Here is an 18,297-nt window from a genome sequence, read left to right as displayed (position 1 = left end):
CAGCCAACAGGCTTGGCTGCAACAGTGCTATGCAGGTGGTTTTTGCATAATATAAGAATCCTCTATCTATGGCAGGAAAATGGTAAATGATGTCTTACTTAAGGAATTCAATCAGACATATCCATAGCAATTATTTCAAATAATCTCACCCACATGGCAGATCTTTTCTAAGTAGTCTGAAGGGGAATGAGTATGTGACTTCATGAAACACTCTGATTGAAAGCTTTGCATTTAAAACACTTAACAGGAGACTATTTTTCTGACATTTATAGATAATGATATAGACATGAAATGAACCGTCATATGTGTAAAACAAGAATATATGATCATTTCATGACGACACATTTCTAGAGCTGGGCGGTATGTCAAGCTAGAGGATGAGATGACTTTTCAAATCAATATTGTTTGATGATTGGTTACATTACCCATTTCTTCCATACAACCATGCCAGTGTACATCTCTCTTCTCTTAAACTTTCTGCTCACAAGTTATCTGGCAACACTTAGGAGACACAGCACCGGTACCCAATTTTAATCAGTCCGTTAATCAGTCTATTCAGGGCTGTACTGTATATTGCTACATAGTAAGTGCTATGCAAAAATCTGGCTGTGTAATGAATTAAATTACATTTCATAGACAAGATATATGATATCTCTCGTTCTCTCCCTTTCTATCCCTCTCTCTCTCTCTCCATACATCCATGCCAGGATATTTGAAACAATCTCTGCATATATTATGTACTATATTCAGGTCAAAGGTCATGGAAAATTACTTTTTTAACTCCACCAACACCACATGATTTGAAAAGTCTCAAACTACAATAGACTTATTTCATATGTTTACACTCATACTACAGTCTACAGTGCAACAAAACCTTCAACCTCTGTGCTATGAGCGAAAACATTTGAACGTACAGCCATGCTATTAGATTTATTACATTTTTAAATTGCTATCGTAAAGCTACTCAAAAAAATGTTTTCACAGAAACAAATGTATAGTGCTCGAGTCACAACGGCTGCCTCTGTTGCTTTTATTCTGCCCATTCTGCCTCTCTGTCCCTATCCTCAGCCACATTCACATATACCACTGTATAAGTAACAGCAACATGCCATTGCATTTATTTTGATCACAGTTTTTAATGAAAGTGTTTGTGACAGCTCACATGTGGCTTTGACTTACAAGTGAACATTTAGTCCACTTAGAAGAAAATATCAATATGTTTATCATGCATCATGATTCAGTCTGAATATACCAAGATACATGTTTATGTAAGGCCATGCTTTCCATTGTGAACATACAGTTTATTCCTCCCCCATTCAGAAAATGTTTTTATGTGGGGATGTGGAAATAAAGTGGGCTAACAAGAAGGCTGAAGACAAAAATCTGCTTGGATTGTTAACACATGAAAATCATTAACACATGAAAAGAAATTTAAAAAGGTGTTTTTCTGCCTGATTAAGAGGTACTTGTAAGAAATAGTCATACTGATTACATGTTTAATGAAGATAATGTTTCTTTTGTCTTTTCGGTAGATTGTCCTGTTTATACATTATTATAAGTATCGATTGTTGTGTTTAATACAGAAATGTTTTCTTCTTACCGGTGATGAGCTCTCGAACCTCCATGTCATTGGTCTTCCTCAGCAGACGGACGAGGGCCGGGATGCCGTCACAGTTCTTGATGGCCACCTTGTTGTCATTGTCCTTGCCGTAGGAGATGTTGCGCAGGGCACCACAAGCCTTGCGGTGGACTTCAGATTTGGGGTGGTCCAAAAGCCCCACCAGAACAGGAATCCCCTTCAGATGACGCACATCCTTCTTAATCTTGTCATTTTCGTAGCACAGGTGCTGCAGGTAAGCAGCGGCGTTGGACTTGACCGGGTCAATGGGATGGCCCAGCATGGCGATGACTTCGGGGAGGTCTGGGTCACGCCAGCGCGGGTCCTTGCGGATGCTGTCGATGGAAGGTGAACGCCGACCACCCATGCGGTCAAGGCTGGCCATGCTCCCCCTCTCTGGCTGGGCCAGCGGTGCTGAATACATGCCATGAATATAAGGGTGGCGCTCATCGATCAGCTCTGCCTCAATGGGGTCGTCTGGGTACCCTCTGGAAGTCGAAAGAAAAGAGGACAGTGAGGACGAGGGAGATGGAGGAGGTAAATGGAGGGTGATTCAGACAGATTTGTCTGAGAGAAGAATTAGGCAGCCGGGGGAAATACTTTGCGAGAAGCCAACTGAGGTGAGAGCCACTGACTAATGAGGGGAAGAGAGAAAGCATAGGACAGAGTGAGTGAGAGGAGAAAGGATGTAAGCAATGGAGGGGAAAAAAGGAGGGAGTGTAGGACAAAGAGTGAAGGGGAGACACAGTGATATGTGGTTTGGATCTGTTATAAACAGATCTGTCAGAGGGACTGCGGTGGCAATTCCCTGCAATAAGAGTGATATGGTAGGCAACGTTCCACTTATTATTCCTCCCTGTCAGGTGGTAGCAACAAACATGTCAGACTTCAACAAACATAAAGTCTTAGAAAGAGTGATTGAGAGACAGGGAACGATTGCACGAAGAAAAACCAGGCACTTCACAAAGAAACAGAGACAAAGGCAACACCAAAGAAAAAGCTTTGAAGGAAAGTCCTGTGAAGTAGTTTTTTAGGAAGCCACCACATACAGTAGAGAAGGGATTTGATGCCTTTTCCCCAGGGAACAGAGAAAAGAGCTGTGCTGTCCCCCCAGGGAGGACTATGAGCGCCCAAGATGCCCCCAGGGCTCCCTTTGCTCACAGTGCCAAAACACTAGCATGCAGTTGGTTAAATGTTAATGACCATCTCTCTGGGAGTGCTCTGCTAGCATTAGCCGCATTAGCATTACTAGTGTCAGGGCTGGAGACTTAAACAGTATTGAGCTCTACTCATTTTCGGTGATGGAGGTAAGAGGGGAGCTGCTTTTTGGGGGTTCGGTGAGGGTTCCCTTTAATGAATCTCGATTACCCAAGCCTCTCAGAGTCTGTGATCTACACTCGGTTCTCTAGGGCTCTTTACTCCAAAGGCAGCCTCATCAATTCTCTATCGGTACATGGGGGAAAATATAAGAGCTGAATTCCAATGACACATCATTTGTTGCTGGAGTGCAGGCTACTTATTTTACTTTAGGCTTTTCAATCATAGGAACGATTTTTCACTTGTAGAGCCAACTCCAAGGAAGGAGTCTAGGGAGTTACTGACAGTAAAGTTGCAAAACTGTTTTTTGAAACTTGTTTAACAACAATTCTGTTTGAACACGTACCAGTGAGTTGTCTAAAAGGATGGGAGACTATCTGGTGGAAAAATTATGACATGGGGAGAGGAATTTAATTAGGGTTGTGTACTTATGCACAGCCTTTATCATCCCCCTACCCATCCCACAGCTTGAGATTGTTTATCCTCGTTACATAATCCAGCTGGCCTCCTCTCACCATCTTTGATGTATGGTGGTTGGTGGTGCAACAAAATGGCGACTAACGCTGGTGGTTGGCAGAGACTTCCAGACCGAGCTCTAATTTTAATGAGTTTTATGTTAATTATGTGTTTTTACAGTTCTTCCCAGGCATGCTGGGGAATGTGGAGGGGGGCTCTGCATGCCATCTCGCCTCGGCTCTGGTGTATTTCTTTGTTGATTTTTTCTTTTAGACAAGCCGCGCAGTAACATATTGGCTTTTATGGCTTGACTTTGAGAATTTTACTGCCAGGGAAATCGATACAAGATGAACTGGGAGAAAATCTCCGGCCCCAACAATGTAACAAGATACTAAATCCCTTATTCAGATGGATGTAAAGAGCATTAATAGAGACAGAGTGAGGCACCACCGCAGTCGAGTATGGCCATGTGTCCAAATGCTGCAAGCAACGTGAACCAAGTTCAAAGAACTGCGGTGTTGTGGCAAACATTACAGGTCTTGGGTGTCATGGGCACATGTCTAGAACAGCTGTGACTCTGGAGGTCTAATGTCTTTTCAAACAGGTGTTCCTCCAGACAACAAAAGGGAACACAACTAACAAACTAGAATGGATCTGATGCATCATCACTAGGAGTACTCTTCCTTTAAAAGTAGTTTTTCCAGCTTGGGAAACATGTCGGATAGCCACAAACTTCTATAGGCAGCCTGGAACCACAGTATGGAAGGAGGGGCCAATCAAGAGCCTGATTACAGCAAATCATTTAGAGAATGACTGCAGCTCTGAGGTTTGGCAAAAACACTGAGATTCATGACAGACTGCATGGAAAAAGGGGGAATTTTGTAAGTATGTGTGCACATGCTGGTCGTTACTAAATGCTTCTTTGTGCGCACAGAGATCTGAAAACACACTCCCACACTTGGAGGCAATCATCCAACTTTGGATTGCTGCAGGATATTGGACATGACAAGGCAATGGGAGGCAGGAACAACCCTCCTGAAGAAAAGGCAGTACACAATCTGAGCATCATCTCCATCACATAGACCTACATACATAAACACCATCTCTTTAATGCCCAGTATCTCTTTCTCTCTTTGACTTTCTCTCTCATTATTTATCACACTATGTTTCCCGCACACTTTGCCTCGCGCACACACTTCAACACACAGATGAGATGTACAGTTGAGCAGATCGTGGCTCATTTAGATCTGGGCCGATGCGGCAGGGCTTTTGGTAAAGCAGGCGTCGCGAGGCTGAGTGATGGGAATGTCAGGATTTGCATTTAAATTGCCGCCATTGTGTGTACAGGGAGGGGTGTATTCATAGGATGTGAAAGGGCTCTCCGCCGCAAGACGCGATGCTCTGAGCATGATTACAGCAGATCACTCTCCTCATGTTAATCGAGCTGCTAAATGTCCAGGCTATTTCTGTGTATCTACGTGCTTGTCTGAGGGTTCGTGTGTGTTTTTCTCCAAAGAATAGAAGACAAGATAAACAGATACAGTTGATATGAGATGTATGCATCTCCCAAAACTTCAGCACACTCTCACTTTTCTTCCTTTCCCTCATCTTCTGTCAATTACTTTCATCATCCTGTAATCGTGCCTGACCCTCCTCGTCGCAGGCCCATAAAAGGAGATCAACTGAAAAGGATTCGATACTCCCAAGAAGATGTTTGCATCTCATGTACACATAACATCTCTGCAGCTTTTACGAGCTTCTCACAGACTGTCCCTGCCAAACAGATTGCTCATTTTGAATTACGGGCAATAATTGTTTTATGATGCACAAGAGTCTTTGCGGGACAAAAAAGAAAGAAGAGAGAAAAAACAGCAAAGCGTGTGTGTTTATGTCTTGCCACTTTCTAATTTCTCAGGCTGTTATGATGCCATTATCCACTGTCACCACTGCTTGTTTTCATTCAATTAAGGGAGAGTGACATCACTCAGAAGTTTCTTCTATAATTAAGGAGACGCTTCTGAGAAACCTCAAACATGACAGAGGGGAAGTATAGTATTAAACAGAATATTTAACTCTGAGTGAAAGCCTCTTGGCAGGATCAAGGAGGGGGAGGAGGGGGTCATTTCTCGACAGACACCACTGGGTTAGAATGAGATACCCCCCTCAATTATAGGATGAGCGTGTGTATGTGTTTGTGTGAGTATGCATGTGTGCATTTTTATGTGTGTATATGTGTGTGGCGACCCCTGGATGCAGGTGGGCAAGTGCAGCAGAGCGGGTCGCCCAAGGAGAGATGAGCCATTAGAGATTGGCTTAAAGACGCCCCTGTAGTTTGGCAGAGTTCAAAAGCAGCTATTAATCATGGTGGCATGAGGACACACACACACAGAAAAGTGCTCATGGACACACACGCTGTCACACACGCATAAAGGATGGGTTGGGATGGGGGAAAAGGGAATAAGATGCACTCACATCCAGACAGTCGGGGGTTAGGAGAGAGGCGACAGACACGTTCATTATCCGCACAACCTGAGCAGAGACAAAGAGATGCACTCCCTTCCCACTGTAGCTATATTCCTGCTGCCTTTTATGCAAGGCACTAATATACTGTTATGGTAAATAAACAACTTTTGATGTAACACTTTTTAAAGCAATATTTCAAAATGCTTTTATACTAAGAAAAAATATCTAAACTGACCAAAGATAAACAACCAATCCAAGATCAAAAAAGGTCCAGGCATGTAGATAAACAAGTCAATTAAAAGTCAGAAAAACTGAAAGCAGAAAAACTTTATTAAATATGTATAAAATATTTATCTGCCTCTCCACCCCAACTCTCAGATACATTGCCACTCCCCAGGCCCATGCATCTCTATTAAGCTTCGCTGTCATTCTCCACCTGTCCACCAGATGCCCTCTGATTTCCCCATCAATTCTGGTCACTTGACTCTCACATCCACCTGCTCAATTGTGTCTCATTCTCCAACTACCCTGTCAGTGTACACCAATGAGGCACACATTCAAACCACTGACAGGTGAAGCTATTAACCTTGATCATCTCATTACAATAAAATATAGGCATTCATGTTGATGCCACTTGACGTGGACCCAAACACCATTGCACCTCATCGCAACAGCACTCCATCTAAAGCAGGACCATGTGCCTGCCAAACTACAAAGAAATTCTCCGGAGTGGCTTGAGGAACTTGAAAAAAGAGCTCAAAGTGTCAGCCTTGACTCCAGATCCAGATCTAACCAAGGGTCTGCAGGATGTGCTGGAACAAGTCTGATCTATGGAGGCCCTACCACTGACTGGATTTGTCTCAGACCCGTCGAGGCGTAGAAACAGGACCTCCCGGGGTGTCCTGTGGCTTCTGGCATCAGAGTCCATGGATCAGAGTTTTTTCCGGCACATCCCACAAGGACCTAAAGTTTCCCGGCAGAGCACTGCATTGTAGCTGTACAATATCAGATTGTCAATGTTGCTTAATTCCTTTGCTTTCCAGCCTCCTCAACCCCAGACCTGAACCCAAACTTGCTGCCTTTGCCTGTAGGCCTTTGTATCATCATTACACTGTTAGAAAAATAGGAGGTAGGTAGAGATATGTAATTGAAGCAGCTGCTTATAGGTGTACTGCATGACATGATTCAGAAATTAACATCCTATCACGCCCTGTAGAATGTTTAAAATGGTCTAGTTGACCTTTTTGGTTCAAGATAGGAAGAAAGATCTACTTTGATTTACTTTGAAAAAAGGCTTCAAACATAAAGATATAACAACTGGCTGTTGCAAGATGAGTAGAGCCAGAACTGACATCTGAATTTAGACCTATGACAAAGACATCAGTAAATATTAGGAAATTGTGACCAAAAGATGTTCTCTAATTCTGTGTTTTGGTCGAGAGCCCTGTGAAAGCAGTTCCAACAACTATGATTCACATAATTCCCATACTTATCAAACCATGCAGTAAACCCTGATGATCTGTACGGAAGCCTCTGCAGTCATTACGTTTCCTCCCTCATTTATTCAGCTTGGTCAACCGTCTTAACACTAAAGTCCAAGAGTGAGGCATACTCACACAGCCAACGAACTCCAGCAAGAAATGATACATTATCATTCCCAACACATGATGGACTCCAGGGCGCTGACAAAATGAGTGCTCGGCGCAAATGCAGGCAGCCGATTCAGCACTAAACATCTTCATTTTTGTGGGAGCATTATTGAGAATGATAAGCTGTAATTAAACTGCTTTAATTCCCAGATTCATTACAGCACTTTGGACTCGCCGCTCGCTTCTTGGAAGAATACTAATCGCAGTGTGAGTGCACAGGGGAGCCTGGGCACTCTGGGAGGGCTGATTGTCACCCTTCCTGAGTGAAAAAAAAAACGCTTATAGTACACTGATGTCTTGGTGTTTTGATGCCAGCTGATGTGAGTGTAGGAGAACCTAAGGAAACAAGGAAGGAGGGAAATATTTTGGATTTTTTTTCTGCTGCAATTAGCCAGGCAGCAGTCAGTCAAGTGTGGCTTCAAACGTGTGTGTTTGTGTTTGGGCATTCGTGTTAGCAGCTGTCAGTGTTTGCATGTTTGTGTGATGGTGTGTGTCTGTGTGTGCGCGCGCGTGCGTGTGTGTGTACGTGTGTCTGAAGGGGTGTATGTGGCTGTGTTGTGACACATGTAAGGCAGGCTACAAATTGCCTGTCACAGCAAGCGCCTCTCACTAGGCGGATAGGGGAGTGACTCATTTTCTGAAGATGTGGATTTTTTATTGAGTGCGCGTGTGTGTGTGTGTGTGTGTGTGTGTGTGTGTGTGTGTGTGTGTGTGTGTGTGTGTGTGTGAAAGAGAGAAAGAGATACTGTGTAAGTGTCAGAGTGAAGTCAAAAGTGTGAGTCTGATTAGGCATCTGCTCTTTCGTGCCTCATGCACATCAAGGCAGGGGCCTTTAAATCCAGCTAGTTGTGACATGAGTGTGTGTGTGTACATAAGATTCATTAAGAAGGGTCCAAAGGCAAAACTCACTGTCAAGAAGCCTGGAAACCTGCATCCAGCATTTCACCTTTGAGACACACAGACTGTACATACACAATCTTTCCTGTCTTGCTCTTGTCACTCTGTTACCTTAGCCCAAACATTTTGCCTTCAGACTGAAAGAAAAGTGCAGAGAACTTTAAAATATCCATCAAATCACGACTCAAAAAAAAGGCACTTCCCACCAAATCAACTACAAACCCCTCTTTCAATTTACTGGAAGGTGGACACTTTTTCTGGGCCCCCCTTCGGACGACAATGAAATGATTGGAAGCTATTAGGACACAAGAGTCCATTTTGGGATCTTATTGTTGGAGGCTGACAGGCTTGTTTTCAGCCCACTGGAGTCAAGGGTTATACTCTCAACACAGGTTGCGCAAAAAAGACAGGCTTTGAGAGATAACTGACAAAAGCCTTCTGTCTCTCTCCAGATCTCCCTCCCTCCCCTCTATCCTCCCTTCTCTCCCTCGTCACGTCTCAAATCATTCCCGCCTCTTTACCTCTGACACAAACACTTGTTCACTATCCATTTGCAGGAAAATGGCAATCAAAGACTTGTTTTTTCTCGCTCCCTTTCTCAAGCAAGTTGCAGAAGGAGAAGAGACATCTGTTTACTTGCGCACGGTGTAATGTAGTCTTTTTTATGGCGAGAACAAGACAAGTCTTCTTTATTCCCTCTCATCTTAACAGGCCTGATCTCCTCTCATGTCAAGGCAAAGTCTGCGCTCATGCATATAAGCAGAAATTCCCTGTCCAACATGAAAAGAAGAACATGTATACTGTATGAACTTACACACCTTCATGAAACCGTTATCCCCTGTGAGCTGCAGTTGGCTGAATCCTTCAGTACAATCTGTCTGTTTTTTTAGCTTTAACACCAGGGACTGATGTGTCAAAACAACAGTTATGCAGATTTAGCTGTGTAATATCTTTGCTCTGAGGTGAAATAGCAGACCTACGTTCCTGTTTAAAAGCAAACCTCTACCTTCTAAAGTTTTGTGCATTTATCCTCACCTGACTCGAGGCCCATCACGAAGAGGTTCCCGGTGGGTACGTCCCCGGTTGGCCCCCTGCAAGGTGCGTCGGTTGGCAGTGGAGTAATCAGGCTCAAGCTCATATGGCTCCTCCTCTTCAGGGCCCAAGCTGCGGCGATCATCCTCCAGGCCATATGGCTCGGGCTGGAAGCGCTCTGGCTGTGAGCGGTTCAGATCCACAGTGCTGCTTCCCATAGGCACCTGGGGTTGGGCCACATGGCCATAGTCATCCTTACGAATAGGCAGCGTGTAGCTGTTCTCCGGTCGGTAGCTGTTGGGAAGGTAGGGGTAGCGCGGCGGCCGGAAGTTGACGCCACGTGACAGGCTGCCGTAGTTGTCCGTCAAATCGGCGTAGCCATCGTGCAGGCCATAGTGGCGAACGTACTGGCTCTCTGGAGTTTCACCGTATGAATCGTTGTAGGAGTTGTTGTAGGAGCGTGTCAGGGTGGAGGTTGCTTGAGGCGTGATGAAGCGGTCACCTCCATTCTTCATGTAGCGCCTGTCGATGGAGTCGGTGTAGCTGCCTAGTGGGGACGAGCCTTCGGGCAGTGGCAAGCCATCGGGGCCCAGGGGCACTTGACGCACCGTCCGTGTGGTCACCGTCTTCACCATCTTAGTCACCTGTAGAGGGAAACAGATACACCTGTCAGACAGCGTGGCATGACACAACAGAGTGACATGAAAGCAAACCGACATGTGGACATTTTATGTTTTCAGCTATGCATACATAGAAAACCATGCTGTCCACTCAACAAGCATTTTTGCTTCTCTACCTGTTGGATTAGTACACTGTGCTAGCAGGCCACACAGTGGAAGAGACAGACATATAAACAAGATCAATGAGAACAATCAATAATAGCTTTGATTATTGGTGTCCAGATTAAAATATATATTTCAATCCTAAAGCAAAGGAAAACTCATCCATTTGTGTTAGTTTCATCAAACTCAGTTAGTTTTACCTGAGGAGTATTGTGGTGAATTATAATGTCATAAAATTAAGTTTAATAACATGATGGACATGACTGTTGGGACTTATTCTCTGGGAACATTTTATGATAACCATCAATAATCAATGGTACATTTATTGTCATTCAAACTTTAGTTGGTAGTTATTTCACTGTTAACAAACAATTAGAATGCTTTATAACTCTTAAATATAACATTAATAATAATAATAATTTAAATCCTACTACCACATAGAGAAGGGGAAACCTCTGCTGTAGTGGAGGAGGTGGATACAAACTGAACAATATGTCTGTAATAATACCAATTGTAATGCCTGTATCACCAATGGGTGTTTAATTAATTATAAAGCAGAAAAAGTCAGTAGACATGCTATAATAATCTGCTACAAAACAAACACTGTAAACCCCAAATGTTGCTTATACACATTAAGTGTCTTGGTAGACGGAGTCTCTGGATTGTGCTGGAACAGAGCCATCTTGGAGTGCTACAGCTCTAGTGGCCCTTGAATCCTTTTTCCCCAAGGGAGCGGGGTAGCATCAGGCTGTAGCTGGAGGAGCTGCATGTATCTATCTCTCACGCTCATCCTATAGCTAAATAACTTCACTTCCTCTGCTGTCTCTGAGGCTGTCTAACAGGAGAATTAAAGACAGCTACCCCCCTCCTTCCCTGGGCTCTCCGCCCATACAGAAACCAATTTGCTGCCCACTGAATTCTGCTGTGGCCGATAATTGGCTATTTTGTCCGCAGCTATAAATTCATCTTCAAAATTAATGAGGTTGATGAAAATTAATCGTCATCTGCAGGGGTGCAGATCTGATGCAAGTCGTGTTGAGCCTGACAAGGTGTTGTAGCGAGGTTCATTCCCAGTTGACGAGCGTGGACTGTCACTTTACATTTCTTGGGAAAAAGAAAAAAAAAAAAGTACTCAGCTCATTCCTGCATCTGATGGGTTTAATTTTGACACCAGCCCTCTTAATTGTAACACACTTTCTTTATTTTCCCATCAATGCCATAATATAGATTTTAATAAGGAGCGGGAAAAGGCATGTAACAATATCAAGAAACCACAACAAAGCATTAACCCTTGCTACTGACGTACGTGCCAAGAGCAAAAACACAAACAACAAATCGGTTGTTCAACACGGCATCCTCATTAACTTGGTTGAAACAAATAGAAATCTTCACTGGCCTTGTTTTCTTGATTACACCCTGACTGTGAGCTACATAACAAAGCCTATTTCAGGAACGCCAAGGTTCATTTCCATGTTCGGAGTAATTACTGAGTAAATTTATGTTTGTTTCTGATGCCAGTCCGCCTTGGCTTTGCACAGTTAAAAATAAAGAGCTCATTTGCTTGATTCACATTAGCTAAAGCATATGTATGACCTTGGAATAACGAGCTCACTTCCATTCTCTTGATTCACAGTCGTAAACCATGACAGAACACAAACTAGACTATTCTGGTGTTCATTTCATAGCCTCAAGGGGACTACAGGGGCTAGAGCTGAATGTTATAGAGATAATGTCAGCATTATAAATATAATTTATTAAATAACAGTTTAGACTTTTTTGTTTGATACGCTTTATTGATTTCCTGAGAGATAACACTACACAATGGAACCTAAGCCTTCCAGATTAAAGATTATTTCAGAATGCTTTCATTCATATCTGCCAATTTCATCACCTTTTATATACCATCATGCTTTTTCCCTGTCAGAGCTGAGAGGAGAGCATGTTGAATGCTACAGCTTCCCAGCCCTGACATACCCAGCTGGCTTGTACTAACACAGCTTTTTAGGCGATTTGCAAGGGTTGCAAAGGGAGCCATCACACAGTTTTCAAACACTCTTTGATGTACGCTCAAGTTCACAAGGCGTTAAACCGTCACGCAAGGGAAAACGGGGGGAGGTGAGGGACCTGCGATTCAAAAGGTGCACTAAAATATGCTGAAGCGAGGTAAACAGGGCTAAAACAGAAATGCTAAAATGGTGGAGACTGCGAGCATTTGCATACGAGATATACTACAGATTGGTGAGTGTGTGTGTGTGTGCGTGTGTGTGTGTGTGTGTACATGTTTGGACAGTCACGGCTGTACTGAAAAGTATTAGAAACAACCACAGGCAGTTAGATACAGGCCTGTGTTAACCAAACTGTTAAAAATGGGGGGAAGGGCAGCAGGCGTCAAACTGTCCACTTTACAGCACTGTCAGAGGTCGGACACAGTGGCCGGGGGTTAGCGGGAGAAGATGAGGTAGTAATTCAGATTTTTAAGGAGCCCGTTGATTCACTTCCAGCCCACCTCAAGAGCATCTGCGAAGGTGACGCAAGTAGAAATTGCTAGCTTCTCCACGATGCTAGAAAATAAGTGGCTAAATGCCTTTGTAAAACACGATGCTAGAGGAACAGGGAGGCAGGCAGGGGAGGGGAAAACACAGCAGAAGTCACACAGGTTTCGGCATCCTTTACTGGTTCTGTCTCCGGTGGGGTTGGGGTTGAGATGGAGACCGGAGTGGGGGTCCGGGTGGCAGGCCTGGAATCCACTGACAAGTTGTCAGTGACCATCACTGGGTGGTAGGTGCGGCGGGTGATGGTTTTGACCACTTTGGTCACCTGGAGTTGAAGGGATGGATGGGTAGAGTTCTCAGTAAACTATATTAGATTTAATTACTGACTGGAAAATGACACGGCCCTGCACACTTTCAAGCTATATAAATAGAGCTCTGCGCAATTTGAGAAAGGAAAGAGTGTGTTCTTGATGTGCTCCAGTAACTATTTTTAAAAATGACTTTCTGAAGTCAAGAGTCTGTCTGAAGTAAAAGAAAGTAATGCACTCTGAGTAGAAAAGGTGTCTGCTCTTCATTCCGTTCTTCTCAACAGTGACACTTCATTTTTCTCAACAGCTGCACCTCATAAACTATCTACTACCTACTTAAAGTGGGCGTCCCAGTGAGTGCAGAATGGTGGAAGTGCATTTATTTGTTTGTGTGGTCTGCCTCAACTCTCATTAGCTCATATCCAGAGGAAAGAGGAGGAATGCCGCTTTTATTGGCCCAGCTGAGCTCTTCCTCCTACATGACTGGTGTTCCATTCAGAGCGTCTGCCAGCAGGAAAAGGAGGACTGGATGAGGGCCAAGGGAAAGCATGGCATGCTGGGGCAGGAGGATGGACGCAGATCTAATTGAGCGCATACATGTGCTCAGATTAAAACACATTCGGGGTCCGGGCCAATTCTCTTTGAGTTGAATTGATTGAAAATGTAAATGCAACCAGCAGTTAATCTACTATTGAAAGGCCATTTATGGTTGCTTTCCAGCTGTATATGAAAAACGTCCGACGTTAACTGAATTTGTCAGCTGAAATTTATTCTGGCCACCCTGCACAGACGCACACTTGTCTCCAGAGGCCATTTTTTCTGCTCCTCTCCCAGTAATCGAACAAGTAATATCTGATAATAAAACAGCTAGAAACATGTTTACCACAGAAAAACTTTTTTGCCTGCAAATCAGGAAGATAGGAGAAGCTTCCATGTTTCATCTTCCAGCAGTCAGATGGGGGATAACCATCAAGGGAAAGGAGTGTATTACCACTAGACAGTATGGCAAGACTTTGGTTCAAAAGAACAGATAAGCACATAAATAAAACTGTGAGTTGCTGTGAAATGAAGAGGGAGATAGAAAAGGAGAGATGGTGAAAAACAACACATGAAAGTGAGTCAGAGATGCGGGGTAAAAGAAGACAGAGAGGAAGTGAGGAAGACATGTGGAGGGTTTTCTCTGAGGAAACACTTGGATGGGTCTGGATCCATATGCCATCGCAGAAACGTTGGCCTCCAGAAGTTCACCCTGAACATTAATCTGCATTTCTCCTCAAAGTGACTTAAAAAAAAAATACCCGATGCCAGCTCCCAGCAGGGTACAGGCCTTTTAAAGGAGTGTCCTTCCTCTTCCCTTCCTTAGCAGCAAAGCCCTTGATTAGTGTGATGTTTTACTGCACATTTGTGTGTGCGATCCCTAAGATGTTCTGTGTATGAATGCATAAAGTAGTGTGAATGTGAGTAAGCGTTTGCAGCCAATCCTCTTGCAGTAAACAGGCTGGAGGGCAATGGGCCCTCCCTGATGAGGGATTAGACCAGGCTTTTTAATTACAGTTTCACAGTCCCTAGAGTAGGAGCTCCACACAGCGCTCTCCACTCTACTGGAAGCCTACAGCAGCGCCAGCTGACTGTAGACATGTTTATGTCCGAATACCGAGCATAATGTTGCAATATAAGCTTATCTTTGAGGGTATGTCTGAAAAGACGGAAGCAAAAAGGAAGATTTTTCAACCCCCGCCTCACTCCTAAGATGTCATACATTTTTGCAAATGGAAATCTGGTGGGAATTCCTCTCCGTGCAGAGAGTGATGAATTCAAATGTAAAAGTGAAATGGCAGACTGTCTTCCACAACACAATGAAAAGGCACACACTTACAATTATTCCAAACCCAAACCTTATACCAAGGGGAAGACATTATTGATGCCACTTGAAAGCATTTTTCCAAATTCTTCAAAATGGTAGCCAATCACTTAGGGGAGCCAATGTGCAAAATTTATTTAAAATATGGTAATTTATACCATTCAAAAATAAACACAGCTAACAGAAGGCAAAGAAAAGAGCCAAAATAAGTAACACATTTTAAAAAGTTGAAATCGTAGTTCCTGACACTGGGATTTATGGTGATTCCTCAAGATAATTACAAGATTCTAGTTTCCAATTAAAGACTTTCCATCTCATTTCGACAATCCTATGTATGAGAGGGTATAACATGTTATTGCTGCTGAGCAAATAGTATTTTGTGCCTCCTGTAATGTCAATGAGGGATGTTGTAAGAAAAAATTTGCAAGAGAGAAATAAAGAGAGAGACAGAGAGAGACAAGATCATGCAAAATAAATAATAAGAAAAAGAATGGGCCTTATCCCAGAAGGTGAAAGCAGCAAGCAGTGATCTAAGAAGTACTTTAGAGTATAGACTGGAGTATTATTTGGCTTGTGATGAAGCAGACTGTGTTGCATACTGCTGCTGCAGCCTGTATGAGCACACATTAAATGGTGGCGTGGTGGGAAAAGCCAGACTGGTATAAAGGTCCACTCACCTTCACGTTAGTTGACAAGTCCTTACAGAAAAACAACAGAACACAGTAGAGGACGAATCAACAAAAGAGCTTTTAAGAAGCACAAAACAAGGAGACCGCAAGGGGAGTCGGCTCATGATAACACAAAAAAATAAACTAAATAAAGCCATGAGAGGGAGATGAAACCACTTTAGGCAGTGGGATTATGGGATTTAGAGTTCTTCAGGGTGGAAGTCTTGGAATGGAGGTACAGTGCCGTGCTGTTTGGAAGCTGTGATCCAAAACCATAATTTGAAGAAATAATGAATTGGATCAAAGGGACTTTTGGGGTGAATTGCAGGTATGTGCTCAATGGGATCTTGTGACCACAATAATGCTGCTGCTCTGAGGTGTTCTGCTCATGTGTGCAAGACGGTACCAGGCTGAATATGAGCTCTGCTCAGTAGATTATATAAAGGTTGTCAGTTTTTACCTGCAGGTCACAGCTATCTTTCTACATCTTCTCTTTGCTTTGTAGCATTTCAAAGTTGAACATTTTTAATAGCTAACAGTGAGCATCCAATGTCTTATGATATAAAAACACTTGGTAATCATCACCACCCTAAAAATATAGTATGCTTAGAGATCAACAAATGTACATATAACTCTTCCTCTGGTATTTATTTGTTAAATTTCCACAACTCATTGGAAAGAATCAGCGCCATCCTCTTTCTATAGAATGCAACTCAGCTGTAGTGTCTTACCTTGGTTTCTGTGCGCCGTGTGGTGCCGTCATCAGAGGTGACCACTGAGACGTGGGAGGTGGGGGTGCCGGGGTCCTCCTCAATGGTGACCGTCTCCTCCACCACCTCCTGCGGCTCCTGCATCATAGCCAGGGATGTGGCGTTGCTGGGGCTCTGCTCCTGCACAGACGGAGCAAAAGATAAGTCAGGCAATCGGGAGTTAACAGATAAGATTTTCATACTCAGTTGTTACACTGCGTGGAGAAAAGCAGCACAGCATCCAGGTAATCTCACATTAGATATACGACAAGATGCCATTTTAATTGTGCCACTGCAACAACAAATTACATTAGATTCCAGCAGAGAAAAATGGAGCATAAATAAGAATATTGCAAATTAGGGGTATTAAATATAATGCCACCCACAATTTCCAATGCGACACTCAAGCATCAAATCGAGGGATGGAAAGTGTGAAAAACAATGCATGAATAATAATGTGTGGAAAATAAAAGCAGTAAAATATACTGAGATGAGGAGATGAATGACAAGTGTTTATGATAAAAAGAATAAGCAAACAGGACGTGTGCAGAATGAAAATCACTGCAGAGATGAAAGACTATAATAAAACAAGTGATTTAAAAAGTGGCAATACTTGGAAAATACATCATCATTACACATTATTTACTGACTCAATTTGTCCAGTAAACAGTATTCAATCCATCCAAGAAGATAATGGACCACGTATGTACAGTACAGGACATGCTGTAACAAAGACAAACAAGGCTCTTGGTGCTCACAATCCAGGCACTGTAAGAGCCACTGGACTGATATTGGACAATTCTGCTCAATTACATTTTTGAACTAGTGCTTATGTTGTCAAAATGACTTATTACTGCAAAATCTTTACATGGTAAATACAGGATTTTTACCTCCACCAAGAAGGTTACATTTTCAACCATGTCCGTTTGCTTGTTTGGTTGGTTTTAGCAGGATTACACAAAAATTACAGGACGGACTTCCAAAAAACTTGGACGAAGGGTGAGTGTTGGGGCGATATAGATACCATTAACGTTTGGTGCAGGTCCGGATTCAAAAATTCCTTATCACCTTTTTTAAAAATGCGAGACAGTGCCTTTTTTCAACATTTTTGTTAATTTCTCAGGGAAAAATGCATGGATCATGAAGAACTCAAATTTAGGTTGCTGGTATCTATGAGCAGTAGGCGACCTGTTACATTTTAACAGGAGGGATGGCTGAGTAGCATCATGTGAGTGATTTACAATGCATGAGACTGTTCTGTGAGTTTCCTCGGCCATAAAGACTAGAAAAGCTGTGCCATGTAATAATAATAAATGTAATAATTCAGAATATTTTATCAGTTATAGGTCCAGATTAAGGCAAAATTAAAAAAAGGCAAAAGAAACACTAATTTGCCATTGTAATGGCAAATAAATTATGGTTCAGGCTATGGAAATAAACCACTTGTTAAAGCAAAGGAAAAATCATGGGTATGGTAAAAGAAATCCAGTTTACTGGGTTAAAAGTGGGACATAATACAGGCTCATCTAACACCCTGATCTCAACATCCTTCATTTTGACATCGCTGTTTAGCAAAACTATGTTTCACAAAACATAGCCTGAAGCAGCACTTGAAACTGATACATCTGTAAGCATACCAGCCCTTGACAATGCCTTAAGAGTATACAAGAAAAAAAATAGGCAGATAAAGTTTTCTGGTTTGTTTCTAGCCCTGACAGTCCATGATTTATTTGGCCCTGATATTATATCCAAACACTGCAATGCAGCGTACCTAGCAACTCCTCACCTCTTGAGACTTCAAATTGAGTTAAAGCTTCTTTCAAGGCAAGAAAAAGCCCGGAGGAATGTTTGTGATTCATATTTCATTGGGAGGCCGTGGATTTGAAGACAAAGTGTCCATGGGGTAAGGATGAAAGTTAGTCCCCCATACCCCCACCTGACCCTGTGTGAATGCATGAGAAAATAGTGCTTCCTGCTGCATTTCCTGCTGATGGAGAATGATATG

The 18,297-nt window shown here is 42.9% G+C and overlaps 1 protein-coding gene across 7 annotated transcripts in view; it reads right to left on the bottom strand.

Moving 5' to 3' along the window:
* Window positions 1-18,297, bottom strand: part of arvcfb (ARVCF delta catenin family member b) — a 221,669-nt gene that overhangs the window by 64,934 nt on the left and 138,438 nt on the right. For 6 of the 7 annotated variants that reach the window (XM_084358983.1, XM_084358981.1, XM_084358979.1 and 3 more), the window contains 4 exons: window positions 16,275-16,433; window positions 15,553-15,573; window positions 9,436-10,076; window positions 1,601-2,106 (listed from right to left, as the gene is read on the bottom strand). In XM_084358983.1, the coding sequence (XP_084215109.1) occupies window positions 1,601-2,106; window positions 9,436-10,076; window positions 15,553-15,573; window positions 16,275-16,433 (1,327 nt within the window). The remainder of the gene's footprint in view (window positions 1-1,600; window positions 2,107-9,435; window positions 10,077-15,552; window positions 15,574-16,274; window positions 16,434-18,297) is intronic. The other variant, XM_084358982.1, reaches the window with a different exon arrangement.

Source organism: Pagrus pagrus (assembly GCF_965226575.1).
Source record: "Pagrus pagrus genome assembly, chromosome: 8".
NCBI lineage: Eukaryota > Metazoa > Chordata > Actinopteri > Spariformes > Sparidae > Pagrus > Pagrus pagrus.
The sequence above is the reverse complement of the archived record's forward strand: the minus strand, read 5'-3'. Positions and strand labels throughout refer to the sequence as shown.